Source organism: Macrotis lagotis, chromosome 8 (genome assembly GCF_037893015.1).
Source record: "Macrotis lagotis isolate mMagLag1 chromosome 8, bilby.v1.9.chrom.fasta, whole genome shotgun sequence".
Taxonomy (NCBI): Eukaryota; Metazoa; Chordata; class Mammalia; order Peramelemorphia; family Peramelidae; genus Macrotis; species Macrotis lagotis.
In genome coordinates, this window is record NC_133665.1 from 162801618 (window position 1) to 162819430 (window position 17813).

Sequence of the window (17813 nt, forward strand, 5' to 3'; positions counted from 1 at the left end):
ATTATCATCATCATCATCATCATCATCATTATCACTCCCTCCTTTAACACAGACCGGCAAGTTATCTGTAACTTTCAATCTTAAGAGAGTTTCTGGGGAATGAAAGAATAAGAGATGGTCCAGAGTTACACAAGTGGTAAAATCAGAATCTGGATCCTTCTGCCATTCATTACCCACTCTATCACACTGCCTCTCATTAGCACTAGGAAATCCTCTTGAATGATGTCTGCCACTTCCTCTTTCTCCCCAGTGACTGAGAACTATGGCATCCTCTCTCCTCCTGGGAACAGGAAAAATGAAGATAGCAATCCATCCTTGGCCTCCACAGGGACGGCCCAGCCCACTATTGCCTGTCTGCTAAGGAGTAGCCCCAAAAAAACTTTTCCAGCTTTGCACTTGAGGAAGGGATCTCCTAGTGACTTGTAAAATAACAATTTATTCTTGCACAGCTGCCAAAAGTTCTTTATATTCCCAAGGGACTACATCAGGACGAGGTTATCATTACGGTTGGAGAGCTGACGTTCCCACTAGATCAATTTTATTCCTGAAGAACCAAAACATCAGTTATGATGATAATAAACAACAGTGGTTACATGGGCATTGCAGCAGTCACAAACACAAGTCTGTGCAAACATTTCTTAGTAAACAGCCATGAATAGAAAATGTCCCTCTCTCCATGAGTACACCTGTGTGTATGTGTGTGTATATGTGTATGTGTGTGAGACAGAGAGAATATGTATATGTATGTATTAATTATAACATTATCCTGAAATCAGAGGACTTCTCCTGATCTTTTCATCTTCTCCTCTTCTCCTGTCACTTCTATTTGATGTTTTTTTCTATTTCTGCTTATTCAGCCTCACTCTTTCTACCCATGACAAAGACTGAGTGGATTTTTTTTTTCTCCACTGACATCAACACTTTATGTGTTCATTTCAAATAATCTAGACTAGGTAATAAAAACTTCAATGTGCCACAAAGACACTAGCTATGGTGGTGGTTGGGGTTGGGATGGTTGGGCTTGTCAATCTTGGTATAAGAGGCAGTATGGCATAATAGATAAAAAGTGATCATGGATTATCAAGTCCTAGATTCAAGTTTTTCCTGTGACATACATTAATAGTGTGAGCCTAAGAAAGTCATTTAACTTCTCAATGCTCTAAATAACTCTCACTCACACAGTGAAATCATAAATCCAGTCCCTGTCCCTACAATTATTTCCCTTCCTAGTCTGTATTTCCTGTAGGCTTTTCAAAATAATGTGCTTTTGCTAGCACAACAGTAGATAAGAAATGTGTTTTCAGAACTGGTGTATGATATTTCTCTCCATTTTTATCCTGTCTTAGGAGTATGGAATAAGAAATTCAGATGAAATCCATACCCTTTACTTTAACAACTTGCTCAAAAAATAGCAACTCAATAAATTTCTATGCCATATACTCCATGGTTTTTGAAACACTATATTATTATTTCATGAAAAAAATGTATTCTACATCTAGAATTATTTTAAATGTCTAAAGCAAACAACAATGGTCTCCAATTTCATTTCCCTAACTATCATTGAATCACAGGATGCTACGGAGAGAAAGTTAAAAAATTCCTGTTGCTCACTTAAAAAAAATCAATGGGGGAAAAAAAGCCTTAAGTCATCAGGAAGGTGTGATCAGCAACAAATATAGATCCTCATTACAGAGTGTTACATCCTCCAGCTGCTAGTCATTCAGTACCTGCATACACGATGCTCGAGAATGTGCGTTCATATTTGGGCACTCACTCTCCGCCCTGTTCTGTTCTTCAAACTTATAAAACCCCTGTAAAGACATAAAAACAAAATAGGGACCTGCTGATTCTTTTCTCAGCATCACATGCAAACATGAATGAGAGGTAGAAAACATCCCAGTGGGTTGAATCAAGTTTCCAGTAAACTAGAAGCTTGGAGGCCTCAAAATGAAGGGATGGCTTCATTTTTATTCATTTTATTAGGGAGAGAGGAAATGAATTCATATCTTTTAAACAATAACTTGGGTAGGTTTTCAAAAGAGGTGAAGGATGAAGGCAAAGAGGGAATCCTTAGAAAAGTAAAAAATCAACCAAAATCCGGGGAAGAAGGGGAATATTATATGTGGATTTTGCAAAGCAAATAGCATCCCTATTATTATAACATGCTTAACTCCTGAGACTAAATATAGGTCAGATCAGTCTCCCCCGGCCCCACTATCACCCTGGAAAAGTTCTCCTCCCATACACACAAAGAAACTATATTTAGGAGAAAAAAACTCTAATGTAACAATGAAATGAAAGGTTAGGCCTTTGTTTTTTATCCAATTTCAGACTATACCTTAGAGAGTGAATTAGCATGTTTTTAATGTTTAGAAGACTAGGAAATATAATAAAATAAGCATTCAAAAAAGAACTTCATAAAACTAAAGCTATCCCAAGATGGAATGGGATGTCTCAGGAGGTATTTGAACAAAATGGGACATTGTAAAGCAATAACTTGCTGCCCACTTGCCGGTCATCCTGAGTTTCAGAGAGAATTCTTGGTCTCAAAGGCTACAGAAGCTTCCAATGATAAAAGTCTGAGATTCTGTAATTTTCTGGAATCTATTTTTCTTTAAAAATTCCTATCAGTTTCTTCTTTCACTATATGACTAATATAGAAATATGTTTAACGTGATTGTGCATGTATAACCTACATCAGATTACTCGCTCTCCTAGGGAGTGGGGAGGAAAGGGAGGGAGGTAGAAAAATGTGAAACTCAAAATTTTAATAGAAAATGAATGTTGAAAACTATCCTTACATGTAATAGGAAAAATTCTTTTAAAAATTTAAATTCCTATCAGTGATAATATTTGAATCCTCTCAAACACCATATCTTTTGGACTTTTTTCTTATTTCAATGAGAAATAAAAATAATACTCCAGTTGTTCATAAAAAGTGGAACTTCTCACCACCTGCCCTACATCTTTTTTAGATTTGCTTTCTTGTTTCCACCTTCCCTTTTTTTCTCCTTCTCAGTCATTTCCACTGCTCTGGATACTGAAAGGCTTTAATTGTTATAGTTAAGAAAAAACAAAGCATAAATCAGAAGTGCAAACAATCTGAGAGAGGACATTCGAGAGCCAAATTTTATTTAGAATAGGGTTAAATCTGGTTTAATATTTTCCAGGTCAGAGATCTTAACCCCCTTTGGGGTGGCAGACCCCATTTGGTAGGGTGTGCATCCTTCTCAGGATCGTGCTTTGAAATGAACAAAATATATAGGATACGAAAAAAAATGAATCAAATTAAAACAATGATCCAAATATTTTTAAAAGAAAGCAAAAACAGGTTCTTGGACACTAGATTAAGAATCTGTGTCAGACGTTCAAGAAAAGTTTTAATAATAATAATAACAGCAAAACAACAATTATGTGACACTTTAAAATTTACAAACTGTTTGACATCGATCAATCAATAAACATTTATTAAACGTTGTCTCTATATAGTCCATAGATTACGTTGTGATCATCCCAACCGCCCTGTGAATGAGGTGTAACTTTTTTTTCCTCTCCTTTTCTCTACTTTAAAGGAAGTGGGGTTCTCAGGCTCTCATGATTTGTCTGGGGTCACACAGCTACCAAGTATCTCTGCCAGCGGCAACAGTAAAATTGCAAAGTAGCACAAGAAAGAACTTTAGCATTAATTGCTCCGAGAAGATGCTACATAGAATTATGTTGTCTAAGAAAAGAAGAGAAAAGAGGAGACGTGAATTACCTCTTTTTCACAGTTGGAGTTAAGAGTGAGCATAGCCATGGGGCTGTTGGGTGCGCTGCTCCCAGGTCCAGGTGGCATGACATGGTCCCCAGGCTGGTTTGGACAAGGCAAGCTCAGGGCTTGGTTGGCATGTTTATTGGCTAAAGTGGTAGAAAGGTACTGCTTTACCTGCTGCCTCTGGGCTTGCTGAATGTGGTACTTGGTGGGGTTTTCTAGATGGGTCTGAACCTGAATACAGACAGAAGAGACAAGAATGACATGTCATTATTCGTGAATGGTTGAGAACTGCTCCCTCCTCTCCCCCATTTTTTTACATTAGTGAGGCAATAGAAATTACTTTAAAATCAAAAATATATCTTTTTTAACATCAACTTTTTATCCCCATTATAAATGCTGCTCATTCATAGAACATGCTATTTATTTCTTTGAGAGTAGATGCTCCTTCTGGGAGATGCAGCAAATGACAGCATATTTGAAATTTAAAATCTTTGACAATGCTATGGTCTGTATCATTAAATAATATATATAATATAGAAATATATTTTGTGACATTCCTTGACCTCTGTTCAGATTTTAAAAATCATTAATTATAACGAAACTAAACAAGGAAGGGTGGGGGAGATTCCAACCCAAGGAGTGGCTTGTTTTTGGTTTTTATTTGTATTTTTCTTTTTAAAGATTTTAATTTAAAACAGAAAATATGGACTAATTCCATTCCCCTTTTCTCACAGAACGGTTTTTAGATTCCAAGAAGTATCTGTTTAAGAAAGCAAGAGTAAAGCAGTCCTCACAAACAAACAGAAACATTCCCTTGATTAAATCAACCAGGGCAAATTACTTCTTCCACTTTCAAATGAACATGATTACTCAACATTTTAATTAAGACAGAACTTAACTGAAAAGGTAGTCCCAACATCCAGGCAGGTTCTTTAAAATGAAAAACATTTCCCTGGAAGCATTCTAAATGCTCTAGTTACCAAAGAAGGAATAAAAGTCTTTGGTCTGGGGTAATTTTTTTCTTGCCTTTTTAAACATTAACGAGACTTTAGATAACAGCTTTAAATCAAAGATATCTTTTAAGTCACCGTTTTCCCCTTTCTAAAGGTTGCTCATCCATAGAGGTACTGATATAAAAAACTGAGCATTATCACAAGAAAAACATATTTAATTTACAAATTTAAAGATGCATAGACCATCTCTTATCAAATTAAACAATTAATAGCATTCAAATGCTCAAATAACACCAATTATTGAGAATAGTACAGCTACTTCATAGAAAGAAAGAGTATTTCTAGTTCCCATAATTTATAGCATATTCTAAAGATGAATGGGGACAGGTATATAGTTTTTAAAAGGCTCACCTGGTAATGATTATATTCTAGCATCTCCAACATAACCCCGTATTCTATGGTCCCAATCCAAGCCAGGAAAACAGAATGAAAATCTATACCCTACTTTCGGTAGTTCCAAGCTGAAGACTGGTCGAGGGAAGACACTATAAACAAGGTACCCTGAGACACTCCACAAGAAACTTCATTGCAGAGGCTCAGCTTATAATAACCTAAGCTAATTAGTTATGCGTGTAAAGAAACTGTTCACACAAGGGGCTTTTTTTGGGAAGCACTGCAATTTAGTACCAAATATTGATATTAATTTTTCCCCCAGTTTGACGTCATGCTTCTTCATTAATATAAAAGAACCTTTTAAGTGATGAGCTATCAAAGTCAGACGGACAGTTAGATCAAGGCCAATTCACTATTCATCTTTAGTTCCAGTAGTATTAATAGACAATGGTATTTTTCTCTCTCAGCCATAAGGTTAAAAGTTGTATGTTCACTTTGGATCACACATAGTGCCTAAAAGCTGAAATCTGTGAGGATTTCCATCTATCTGTCTGTGACTCAAAGATGTAGATGCGAAATGGCTCCCTACTGAACTTCTAGGTTCTAGTGATTCAAGCCAGCCTCTGCTCGCATCTTTCGTTACAGCCAGACATGGGATATACATGTAACTGCTTTGAATTTATAGAGAGATGGGGAGGAATGGAGTCCAGTGGAATCAAAAACAACAAGGGAAAGCTTCGTAAATATTTAATTTGATTGAATATTTTTAAATTCTATTTTCTTAAACCCTGAAATACCAACACTTGCAAAATTCGAGTGAATTCCCACCCCTGACGCCCTGTTTCACAAAAAGAAGCAGTTACGACATAACTTCGATTAAGCCCCAAATCAAGAAGGATTAGAAACCACCCCAAAATTCTTTTCTCTAGCACAGCTTGATAGATACCATTTATGCTCAGCTGGAACTATTTCATTTTAAGTCACAGTTTATAGATACTCACAAATATGTATATAATATATATACTATATATGTAATATGTAACACACACACATATATACGTATATATTTAATAAATGCTTACGAATTGTATCCAGTAAAATACAGAAAAAATGCCTGATGGTCACTGTTAAAAACAAAGGAAAAAACTTTTAACTTGAAATCTGGAGCGCCACTCATTTCTCATGCCGATCAGCCTCACAACAACATCACATCATATGCCAAAAAGAGATACCTGCAGAACAGAGCTCTTGGGGATAGGGGGGTCCACATTACCCAAATATTTATGTGAGTGGACTGGTCTGCACACCAAGGTTCACAGAAACATTTTAAGTTTTGTAAAGGGTCGAGACATGCTAATGATGAGGACAATAGACATTTCTAAAATAAACATAAAATGAGGGCAATGCTTATAATGTGCTTATTTTACTATGGCACTTGAAAAAAAAAACCAAGCTACACATTTAAAAATAAACGTTAATTCACTGGCAGATCCTTATTCTTTAATGAATCAGATTTTTGCATTTTCACAGGTCAAGGAACAGCTCCTTCACTATCTGGGACAGTAGGTGAGGTCTTCACTACACTGAGGGAGGGTAATAGCTTTTGATGGAAGTGTCTTTTCATTGGGGTGGTCATCAAATGACATTTCTTTTCAAAATAATCACTTTGGGAAGACTGAACTAGCCCCAAGCTAGCCCCAAGTTCTCTTGAGTGTGCCAAAAGTTAAGGTATGTGGCAGAAAATGAAGTTATTCCACATATCTGGGGCCTTTACAATTGATATTCACAAGTTAATTCATCTCTGTGGCCTTGCATAAAGTTTCTTTTAAGATCAAAAGTCACTGCCTGACTTTGAAGGGTCTTGGATGCATAAATCTGGAACCAGAAGGGACCTTTGAGGTCACTGAGCCCAACCTCCCCATTTAGTATAGTCCAGAGACAATATATGAATTGCCAAAAATAGAACAGTGGATTTGAATCCAGTTTTTCCTATTCCAAGTCAAATCAAACATTCTGTCTACTACTTCATGGTTCTCTAAGGGATGACATTATGGAGGACACCTCCCTCCTCCCATTTTTGGATAAAAGTCATATAATTATTGTATCCAAATTCATATAGCCAACACTGTGTGGATGTCACCCTTATGCTCAAAGTCAACCTTGGGCTCCTCTGAATTCTCTCAAATGAGATATTTGAGAAGGCACATGGCTTATTTCCTACCCCCACCTTTTTTTCTGCTTTGTTGTTCCCCAGTCAGGGCCACAGTGGAAACTTGGGTACCTAGCACCAGCCAGGACCCATAAATGGTCCTTAAGTGTCCTTGGCCCCAAAAAACTTTTAAACATAGAACAGTTTTTATAAACTGAAAAAGACATCTGAACACATAGAGAGCCAGAGACTCCTTCCTCCAACAAACTACCCTCCTCTAGGTCTTCCCCTCCCAGACCGATTCTTTTGGAAAGGTAAACTAGGCCATCTTTTATCTCAACTCTCACCTAGCTTTTAACCTTTGAATGGGTGTTGCCTCAGACAAACTGAGACCTAGGAAAAACCCAGCTTAAAAAGGTCAAGGGCTCCCACTGCATCCAGGACTATTGTCAAACGTCCTGACCAATGTCTTGTCCTTGGACTACGAAGATCCTGGAGAAGAAAATACCTCACTAAAATCCAACTCACTTGCAAGGCAAGATATCACCCTCCTATTGTCATTGGTTCTCTTTGAGAACAAAGGGCGAACAACCACAAATAGCCTTCTCTAAGGACAATGTCCAACTTATAGAAATGTACTGGGTGGAGCCCCAGAAAGTGGAAAGGCCAGGACTTTGCTAAATTGTTCTCTTGCTGGCAACAATCCCCCCCCCGGACATGTACACTCATGACTTCTGCTCCCATTGTCTGTTTGGCAGAAGTTATTAGATCTTCTGGAAGCTGTCACTGTCCTATACTCTTCCCGAAGGGGAGAGGTCCTCTTACCCCAGCTGCCCCTCAGCCTTGGCTTCAACAATTCAGTGTTTGGGTCTTCTGGAAATATCTCTCCTCTCAAAGTTATTGAGCAGCTAGTTTATGAAAAGTTTACACCAAAAGTTTACTCCAGAGGGTGGGGGTGGTTACAGCTCTTTTATATATCAAGGATCAAAATATCTTCATTCTATTTGAGCTAAAATCCTCCCCTCACTACAAAGTGTCTTCAGGAGGCCCTAGGGATACCTCTTTCTGGAATCATTCAAAAAGGTCTATTTCTCTCTCCAGATCAGTTCATAGTATGTCCACAAGGTCTTTCCTTTCTAGGCATGTGGCCAATGGATCTTCAAATCATGTCAATACCTCCTAATGAGTCTGTCAGGATTTGGAGAGGCAGTACTCTCTATTTACTCTCTTTTTCTGGGTCAGCTAGGCTACGTAAAGCAAATTGACTTTGACTCCTAAAAATCCTCCCAAATAGAAAAGGAAAAGGTGTGGCTGGCAACTCAGTGGAAGACTCAAATGTAGAAGGTCAATCCCCCTTGTTAAGACGGACAAGGAACTTCATTTTGCTGTATCATTTGTCATATCTGAAAGGGATTTTCCCCAAGTCCAACATTCCTGCCCTGTTCTGTCTGCCTCAAAAAAGTTCTTATAAGGATCTAATCTACCTTTCTGCCACAGTCCTTTCCCCCATCTAAATAAAACAAGGCAATAAATGAATAAATTAAATAAAACAAAACATCATCCTTAGAATACTTGAAAACAGCCATCACAGCTACCCTAGATCTTAGCTTCTCAAAGTTAAGCAATACTAAATTCAATTAGGTGATTCTTGCAAAATAGACTTTCAAGTCCCATCACCAATCTCTTTTGGAGAATAAAATAACATGCCCAGGAGTCAACAGGAACACAACATCACTGTTGAAAACCTGACAAGGACAAAACACAGCAAATAACATTTCCCCTTGATCTGGACATCTATGCATCCATTAAGACTGACATGAAAGGGGTGGAGAGAGAGGCCCCTGGAGTCAGAAATGGAATCACAGAATTCAGGAAGTGGAAGGGACCTCAAGGGTCTAATCTAAATCATACACAGAAGGAATCCAAACTGCAACATGCCGGACAAGTGGTCATCCAACCTCTAGTTGGTAATCGCTAAGGAGATGGAACCCACCATTTTCCAAGATGACTTATTCCACTTCTGGACAGCTCTAATTGTCAAGAGGGTTTCCTGACATGGGCCCTTTGAAACTTACTTGTCATTTCTCTCTAAACCAAATAGTTCAAGTCTAGTACTTTCTCTTGCCCTTTAAATATTTGAAGCTAGCTTTCATATACCTCCTGACCAGTATTTACGTAATACAGACTCAAAGATGTCATCAACCTGGTTGCCCTATTCTGGACACTCAGTTTTTTCAATATCCTTCTTAAACCTTGTTTGTACTTATTGGTATTTTTGAGTCATTTTCAGTTATGTTCAACTTTTCATGACCCCATTTTGGGTTTTCTTGGCAAATATACTGGAATGATTTGCTTTTCCTTCTCCAGCTCATTTTAAAGATGAAGAAACAGACAAACAAGGTTAAGTGACTTGCCCAGGGTCACACAGATAGTAAGTGTATGAGTTTGGATTTGAGCTCATCAAGATGAATCTTCCAGACTCCAGGCCTGATGCTATATTTACTGTGTCACCTACCCATATACCATAATATCTAAAATTAAAAATTTCATGAGATCTGAGGAAAGCAGAGTACAATGGAATGATCAAATCACTCCCAACCCATGCTCCCATTCTTGAAAGTTACTCTCTTCTGAATGGAGCCTAAAATCACATTAGCTTTTTCTTGCTACTACAACACACTGAGAACTCATATGGAACTTGCAGTCTACTAAAACCCCTAGATTTTTTGTATGTGCATCTTGACTTGAATCTGCTTGGGCTCTATTAATTGTATGACCAACTTTTCTTTTTATTTTATATTGACTTCCAGGGCAGAGCCAAAATGGCAGTGCGAAGCTAGTAAGGTCCCAGAACTTCCCCTATACAGTGTAAAATGAAGCCTCTACATAGACATTAAAGTTACAGATCCCATCAAAAAAAGAACACAACTAGTTCTCAACTCTGGATATCATGGAGAATCTTCACTGAAGGTCTTTCTCTTTGGGGGTAAAGGGTAAGTATAATCCAGTTAGGCAGGGGAGTGGAAAAGCCAGCGGGAGGCTTCTAGTCACAGTGCAGCTCAGGTCCCAACTCAGCTGGATAGTAGCCCAGGTCCCAGCTCAACTAGGTCAGCAGGGAGGGCCCCAAAACCCAGACAAAGTCTGAGGCCAGGGGATACAGCAGACAGGACTGGGTAGGGAACAAGTCACTGCCTAGGCAACACCTTGGCAAGTGATAAGGCCAGGACCAGACTCCAGCTCTAGTAAAAAAAAAAAATGGTTCTATACACCCTATACCCAAGAACCCAAATGCTCAACTATCCAAATGAACAAAAAATAAAAGAGAGTACTAATTATAGAAAACTACTTTTCAGACAGAGATGATAAAAATGCCATCTCTGAAGAAGAAAGCAATGACAAATTACCTACATTGGAAGTCTCAAAGGAGTTCATAGTTTATTTTATTTTTCATTTGTGGAATAAAACAAGTATTTTCATAACATGGTACAATAAAAAAGATGATTGTACATGAAACTGCAAATCTCCTATGCCCAACTTAATTTATTATTCCTTTCAAATATATAGCAAAATTATCATATATATTTTTCCTTTTTTCTTTCCCCTCCCCCACCCAAAGATGGCAACCATTAGATACAAATAAACATATTTATGTGTATATATGAGTGTGTGTGTGTGTGTGTGTATGTAAAATTATTCTATATTTCTATTTATACTTCTATTTATCAGTTCTTTCTCTGGCTGTATTTGGCATCTTTCTTCAGCTGTCCTTTATAGTTAATTTGGATATTTATAATTGATGAAATAACTGGAGAGCAATCTGGAATTATGCCCAAAGAGTTATTAAAATACCTAATCTCTTTGACCCAGCAATACCACTATTTGGTCTATTTCCAAGGATGACTGGGGAAAAGGAAAAGAATCTATATGTTCTAAATTATTTAAAGCAGCTCTATTTGTTATGGCAAAGAATTGGAAATTGCAGGGATGCCCATCGATTGGGGAGTGGTTGACCAAGTTGTAGTATATGATTGTGATGGAATACTACTGTGCTAAAAGAAATGGTAAGCTCATTGAGTTTAGGAAAAAACACAGGCAACTTTTCAATGTCCAGCTCAACTCTCTACAGTTTTAAGTCACAGATAAGTGGTGGAGCTAGATTAGGGATGAAGAATATCCATCCTGTGGGTCATTTGATTTGACACTGCCATGGCAACAGCAGGCAGGGCTTGAAAACCAAAAAAATCTAGTAGCTTTATTTAATGTTGGATCAAATATACCAGGTGAATGTTGTTATAAATATACAACTAGCCCTTGACAGAAAAGAGATTTCCCACCCTGATATATGAAGGGAAAAGTTTTAATACTGGGAGTCCCAGACACCAGTGAAATTATAAGCCCAATGAAGGGGGCAGAACAGAGGAATCACATCAGAATAATCTGGTAGTAACATCATATTGAGTTTTGTGCCTCAATAACACTCTAGGGTCTTTTCAAAGAATATATAGAAAATCTTTGTCTTCTCTCTCCTCTATCAAAGAGATGACATTTTTGGACCAAAATTTAGAAACTGACCCATAATATATATTAAATACTATCTTATCAAACTTGGCCCATTGTACCAGCTTGTTTAGATCTTTTTTATGTCTCTTCTCTCATCTAATTTCTTAGTTATCCCTGTTGTGTTCATGGAATTCATAAATTGGGTAGGCATGCTAGATTACAAGATTGACAAAAAATTGCTGAATAAAACAAGGCCAAGAACAGAGCTTTGTAGTATTTTATTAAATCCTCCTCCAAGATTGCTATTGATTCCCATATTTTTGAGATCTATTTATATCCAGAATCCACCTAATTGAGTACTTTGTTGTCCAATGCCAACTTAATTATCTTGTTGAAGTCTATATATATTACATCTATGACTCAGTTTAAAAATACTTCTCCCCCCCCAAAAAAAGAGATCATCTGCAATGAGCTGGTCTTCAAAGGTCTAGTCCAGTTAACTGGGAATACTGATAGTGGCAGATAGAACAATGGAATTGGAGTGAAGAAGAACTACGTTCAAATCCTATCTCAAATACTAGCTGGGTAACTGGGGCAAATCACTTAAACTCTCTGAACCTTAGTCTCTGCAGATATAAAATTAGTCTGAACCTTAGTTTCTGCAGGAGGGAGGAGACTCTTCTAACCTTAAATCTATGATCTGTGACCCTTTGAATTAAAAAAAAATTTCTTAAATAATTCCTTCTAGAATTTTAAGTGAAATTAAGTCTACCCTTTCTCCCTTTTTTGAAAACTGAAGCAATATTTTCTCCTGGCCCTTATTTCATTTTCAATGATTTTTTTTAAAAGATTGATGATAAGGAAGGGTTCAAAAAAAATCATAGTTCAATAGGAAAAGTATTGGCTCTGGGATCAGGGAATGAGTTTAAAATCCCAGATCTGATACTACATGTATGATTTAGACAAATTGCTTAACTCCCCTGAACCTCGGTTTACTCATCTATAAAATGGGGAAGTGAAGGTGGAAGATTAAATGACTTTAAAGTATTTTCCAATTACAAATGCCTTATCCTGCAATTCTACATCTTGGGGTGAAATTCTTCTGGACCTAGTGTCTTGAATGTGCTGAGGGAAACTACATGTTCTCATATCATCTTTTCATTTCCTTGGACCTTTAATTCTCTCTCTGCACTTCCCAGTCTGAAGCTGATTTTATTTGGTAGGAGAAAACAGAAAACAAAAGACACATGAAGAAATTTTAGTCAATGACTTGGATCAAAGTGAATGGACTTGGTCCATTCAAAATGATGTGCTGGCTTTCAAGGATGCAAAAACAAAAATAAATCTGCACATGAGTAAATAAAAACAAGCAATTTTAGGGGGAATTAGGGGTGGGAAGAGAAGAGAATAAACATTCATACATCACTACGGAAAATACTTTACAAATATCTCATTCAAGGAAGAGAGTCTGATTGGGATGAGGGAAAAGAGATCAAAAAAGCCTGAATATAGCAGGTGATGGGTTTGCTCTGTGCTTAAGAAAAAACAAAAAATTTTAACAGTCAACAAACTTTTATTAAATATCTACTATGTTCCAGGCTCCATGAAGTGGAGATCAGGAAGAAGTGCTCCCTGGGTATTTCATTGGTATCCATTCAATTTCAAGGTGATAAATAAGTCTAAAGTCAATGAAGTGGCTTCCTTGTGGCAGATTTACAAGAGAAAATGGACAAAGTGACCCAGGAATGGGTTTGAAATCCTCATCATAGGAAGGAGTAATCACACTGATGAAATCTCAAATACATTGGAGGCTGAAGTATCGATCCATAGCAATCCTGTACTTTCCTCTAATCATCCTCTTGATCCCAAAGCAGGTTTGTTGCCTAAATATTGTTATTACCATTAACAAACTTAAGTTTATTCATGAATTTTGCATTTTTGACAGCTTCCAATCCTATCATGCTATAGGATTCATTTATTGTTACTTCTTGCTTCTGTCTTCTGCACTTTTTTTTTAATCACAATTGGTTGAAGAGTTCCATATATAGTCATCCTAAGTTCCTCTGTTTTCCTTAAAGATAAAGTTCCTGAACTGTAATGTGAACAGAAATGGCAAGCTTGCCTACTGGCTTGCATCTGACTTGGCAGACTGCAAAATTAACATAGTTATCACATAGGCTACAAATTTTCTGATTAAAAAAAATATGGAATCTAGGTCTTCAGGAAACTTCTAACTCCTCTCTCTCTCTCTCTCTCTCTCTCTCTCTCTCTCTCTCTCTCTCTCTCTCTCTCTCTCTCTCTCCACACACACACACACACACACACACACACACACACAATCTGTCTCTGTCTCTGTCTACATTTGTCTTCCCAGATTCATATGTGGAATGAATCCTGTCTTCATTGTAGAATTGTGAAACTTGCCAGTTAGTGTTGCTGGGTCAGTTTTAAGTCCATGTCACTCCAAGGAGACCTCAGAGAACATTTCATTAGGAGGAAAAAAACACAGTAGCTACAGATAATATAATCTTGCCTGTCACCAGACAGTCATGGAAAAATCTTTGGTCTGATGCTACTGTTGCTTTTTTGATACTAGTGGTAGATTTACATTATAAACTAAAAAACAGTAGTTTCCACATATGATTTGTATTCTATGATAGACTTTTAGAATAGTTTTCAGTTGATAAAGTGGATATTTGTCTCCAGTCTTGTGTACTTTTATGAGATACACCCTCCCTGTTACAAATACCTTAACTATTATCTTTCATCATTAATATAATTTTTGAGGTATACCACTCATAGTATAAATAGTTTAGTTATCATTTTTCATCATTAATGATGAAAAGCTGAACTTGTGCTTACACCAACATAGGGAACTCGCAGTATGAAAACTTTCCATTCATGTACATTCCAATGCCTCTATGACCTACCTATTAAGAGAATTACTTGGGACACTGAGAGTCAATGTGAATTATCTATAATCTCAAAGCTGTTTTGTGTCACAGGAAGGCCTTGCATCAAGTGACTCCTGTGTCCAAAGTCAGTTTCTTATTTACTATGCTATGCATCCCACCATTCATGTTGTATTTTATTGTAAATTCTAATTTTTAGGAAAAAGACATTATGAAGTTGAAATGTTCAGAAATGTTCAACATTCCTGAAGTTGATATAAGCTCAATGAGGTTGAATCTATTCTACATTTCTATTAGCTAAGAAGCTACAATCCCAGAATATAAATTCTTAAGAGATAGATCTTGGCCTTCTTTTCTCTCTTTTTTAAAATAATCTTTATATAGTGTCTAGATCATTAAAAATATTAATAAAAATGCTAACAACATAGATATTTTTCCTAAGACATAGTCACCTAAAGAAATATTCAAATATAAAGGATATTTGAACAAAAAAAATAGAAATTTCAAATAAATAATGACCCTTTTCCCAAATTTTCCTCTAATCATCATCCTCTCCCTCCCAAATATGGTTATTCTTGCCCCACCCCACCCCCCTCTTCCTGGATGTTTCCCAATATGTCCAGATTCTTCAAAAAAACATTTTTGAGCCTTTCCATAGCAGTGGGATGAGTTGAGAAAATGTACCTATCTCCTCCTTGGAAGAGACTGAGGACAGGGGAAAGGGCAAGGAATGAGTGTGGAATATTGCATATATTGTCAGATCCAGCGGATGTGATGATTGATTTAGTGGAACTAGATTTGTTTTTCTTTCTCTTAAAATCTTATTTGTAAGAGAAGCAGTGTGCTATGACTAGAGGCAGCCTCAAAGGGTTCAAAAGTGCATGTGATATGAAAATATAGCAATAAAAATGTGATTAAAAGTAATTTTAAACTATCTCTTGTCACTATCTTCTTTCTAGTCTCACTGTCACATTCTTATTATAGGTCCACATTATTATTTGTTTTCACTATTGCAATAGCCTCATATCGTCTCTACCCTTTATCTCACTCTGCTCTACACCGTCCTTTGTTTGCCCAGTCCATATCATTTCATACTAGAGCTCAAAATGTTTGAATTGCCCCCTACTGCCGACCCAGCAATATTCATACCCCTTTACCTGGTTATCTATCAGGACTTTCCCCAAGCTGATGTCACCTTCCATTTCTAGGTTGATTTTTTTAAGTTGTTTTTTTTTCAAGGCAATGCGGTTAAGAGACTTGCCCAAAAGTGTCTGAGGCCAGATTTGAACTCATTACCTCCTGACCCCAGGGCCAGTGCTCTATTCAAAGCACCACCTAGTGCCCCTCTAGGTTGATTTTTAAACTATTATCTTCTGCATTTTTTAATGTGGATTTTTAATATGGATTACTCCTGGTTTCTTTAGTGTCACTCATAGATATCCAGGTCTTGATCTATGTTGTTCCCTTTATTTGGGATGCTCTCCCTCCCTTTTCTATCTATGAGAATCTGTTTTCTAATGAATAAAATGTTGAATTTGCATCTTCTGCAAATTGGATAAAACTTTTTTGGAAAAGAGGTCCCTGATTCCATCATCCATTGGAAATGGTCCTTGGTCCTCCCATAGCATTTTGTTTAACCTTCTCTTATGTATTCACTTCTCACTGGATCAGATTTATGTACAAGTCATATGTTCTACCTCAAATCTAAACTCAATGAGGTCAGGGACAATGGCTGATGACAACTTTGTATATTCCCCAATACTGAGCATAGAGGGCATTCTACATACAGCTTGTATTTGTTAAATTGAACAGATTAAAATAATTTTGATGTAGAAAAATTTCAACATCCACTAACAGAAATTGGAGACATTTTATTTTTGGTAAGAATTTTGGAGAAAATCAAAAAAGTAATTACTAGAAGTCAACCCACAACATGATCCAGACTTAAATGTGGCAAACTCGGGGATAGCTAGGTGGCGCAGTGGATAGAGCACCCGTCGGTCCCGGAGTCAGGAGTCCCTGAGGTCAAATCCGGCCTCAGACACTTAAGAATTACCTAGCTGTGTGGCCTTGGGCAAGCCACTTAACCCCAACCCCTCCCCCAAAAAATAAGTAAACGTGGCAAACTCTCAATTACTAGTGATGATTTTATTTTTTCAAAAATTAGGATTATGAAAAAACTAAATAAAAAAATTAGGATTATGACAATATGATAGAATGTAGAAATGGGGAAAATATTTTCAAAATGCTGTTGCATTTTACAATTATGAAGTGTTTTAAGTCCATTTCATATGAAAATGAGTGAAAGAAACTAAGGTTGCACAGTCTGGAGGAGGTAAGATTCAGAAGGGACATGACAACAATTTTCAAGTATTGGAAAGAGAATGAGACTTTTTCTGCTTAGTCTTTAGGGCCAAAAAAAAAAGGAGCTCTGAATGGAAATGGCAAAGATGCAAATTTTGGCTTGATATAAAGAAAGAATTCCTAATAATTAGTTCTCTCTACTAGTGGGCAATGCTGCTGGCATGGGGAGGTTTGGGATCTAAATGATCACTTGTCAGATGCTTTTTTTTTAATATACAGGTTGTACTGGCTGATATTTTCCAATTATCAATTATCAATAAAATCTCTAGGCAGATGGGGGTTTTATTCCATTTTTCTGGGGAGTTTTGTTCCAGGGTGGGCCAGGCCAAGTGGAAAAACCAATTTAAGGTACAGATTCTTTAAGAGTAGAAATCATGCATGGAACAGCACATTGACTATTCCTATTATTAAGTTATAATATTAGTAGCAATGATAATTCATTTAAAATTCTAAGTTTATCTACCTCTGTTTCAGTTGCTATCTCAGAATACCAAGTGGAAGAAAATCACTTCAAAATCTATTATATTAAGAGAAGGAATTCTCAAAATTTTGTCCAAGTGATTAAAAAATGCTTTCAGTTGGATGTATTAAAAAAAAATAACCAAAAACACCCTAATAAACACTTAGGTGGCACAAAAGATAAAGATTGGGCTTGGAATCAGGAAGAGTTACCTTGCTGAGTTCAAATCCAGTCTGACACTATCTGTGTGATCCTGGGCAAGTATTGTTTCAGTTTTCTCCTTTGTAAAATGAACTGGTGAAGGAAATGGCAAACCACTCTAATATCT

At 36.9% G+C, this 17813-nt stretch overlaps 1 protein-coding gene across 4 annotated transcripts in view; it reads right to left on the reverse strand.

Moving 5' to 3' along the window:
• MITF (melanocyte inducing transcription factor) overlaps positions 1-17813 on the reverse strand; it is a 276732-nt gene that overhangs the window by 33549 nt on the left and 225370 nt on the right. For all 4 annotated transcript variants that reach the window (XM_074198754.1, XM_074198753.1, XM_074198756.1 and 1 more), the window contains exons 3-4: positions 3758-3985; positions 1728-1811 (exon numbers count right to left, since the gene is read on the reverse strand). In XM_074198754.1, the coding sequence (XP_074054855.1) occupies positions 1728-1811; positions 3758-3985 (312 nt within the window). The remainder of the gene's footprint in view (positions 1-1727; positions 1812-3757; positions 3986-17813) is intronic.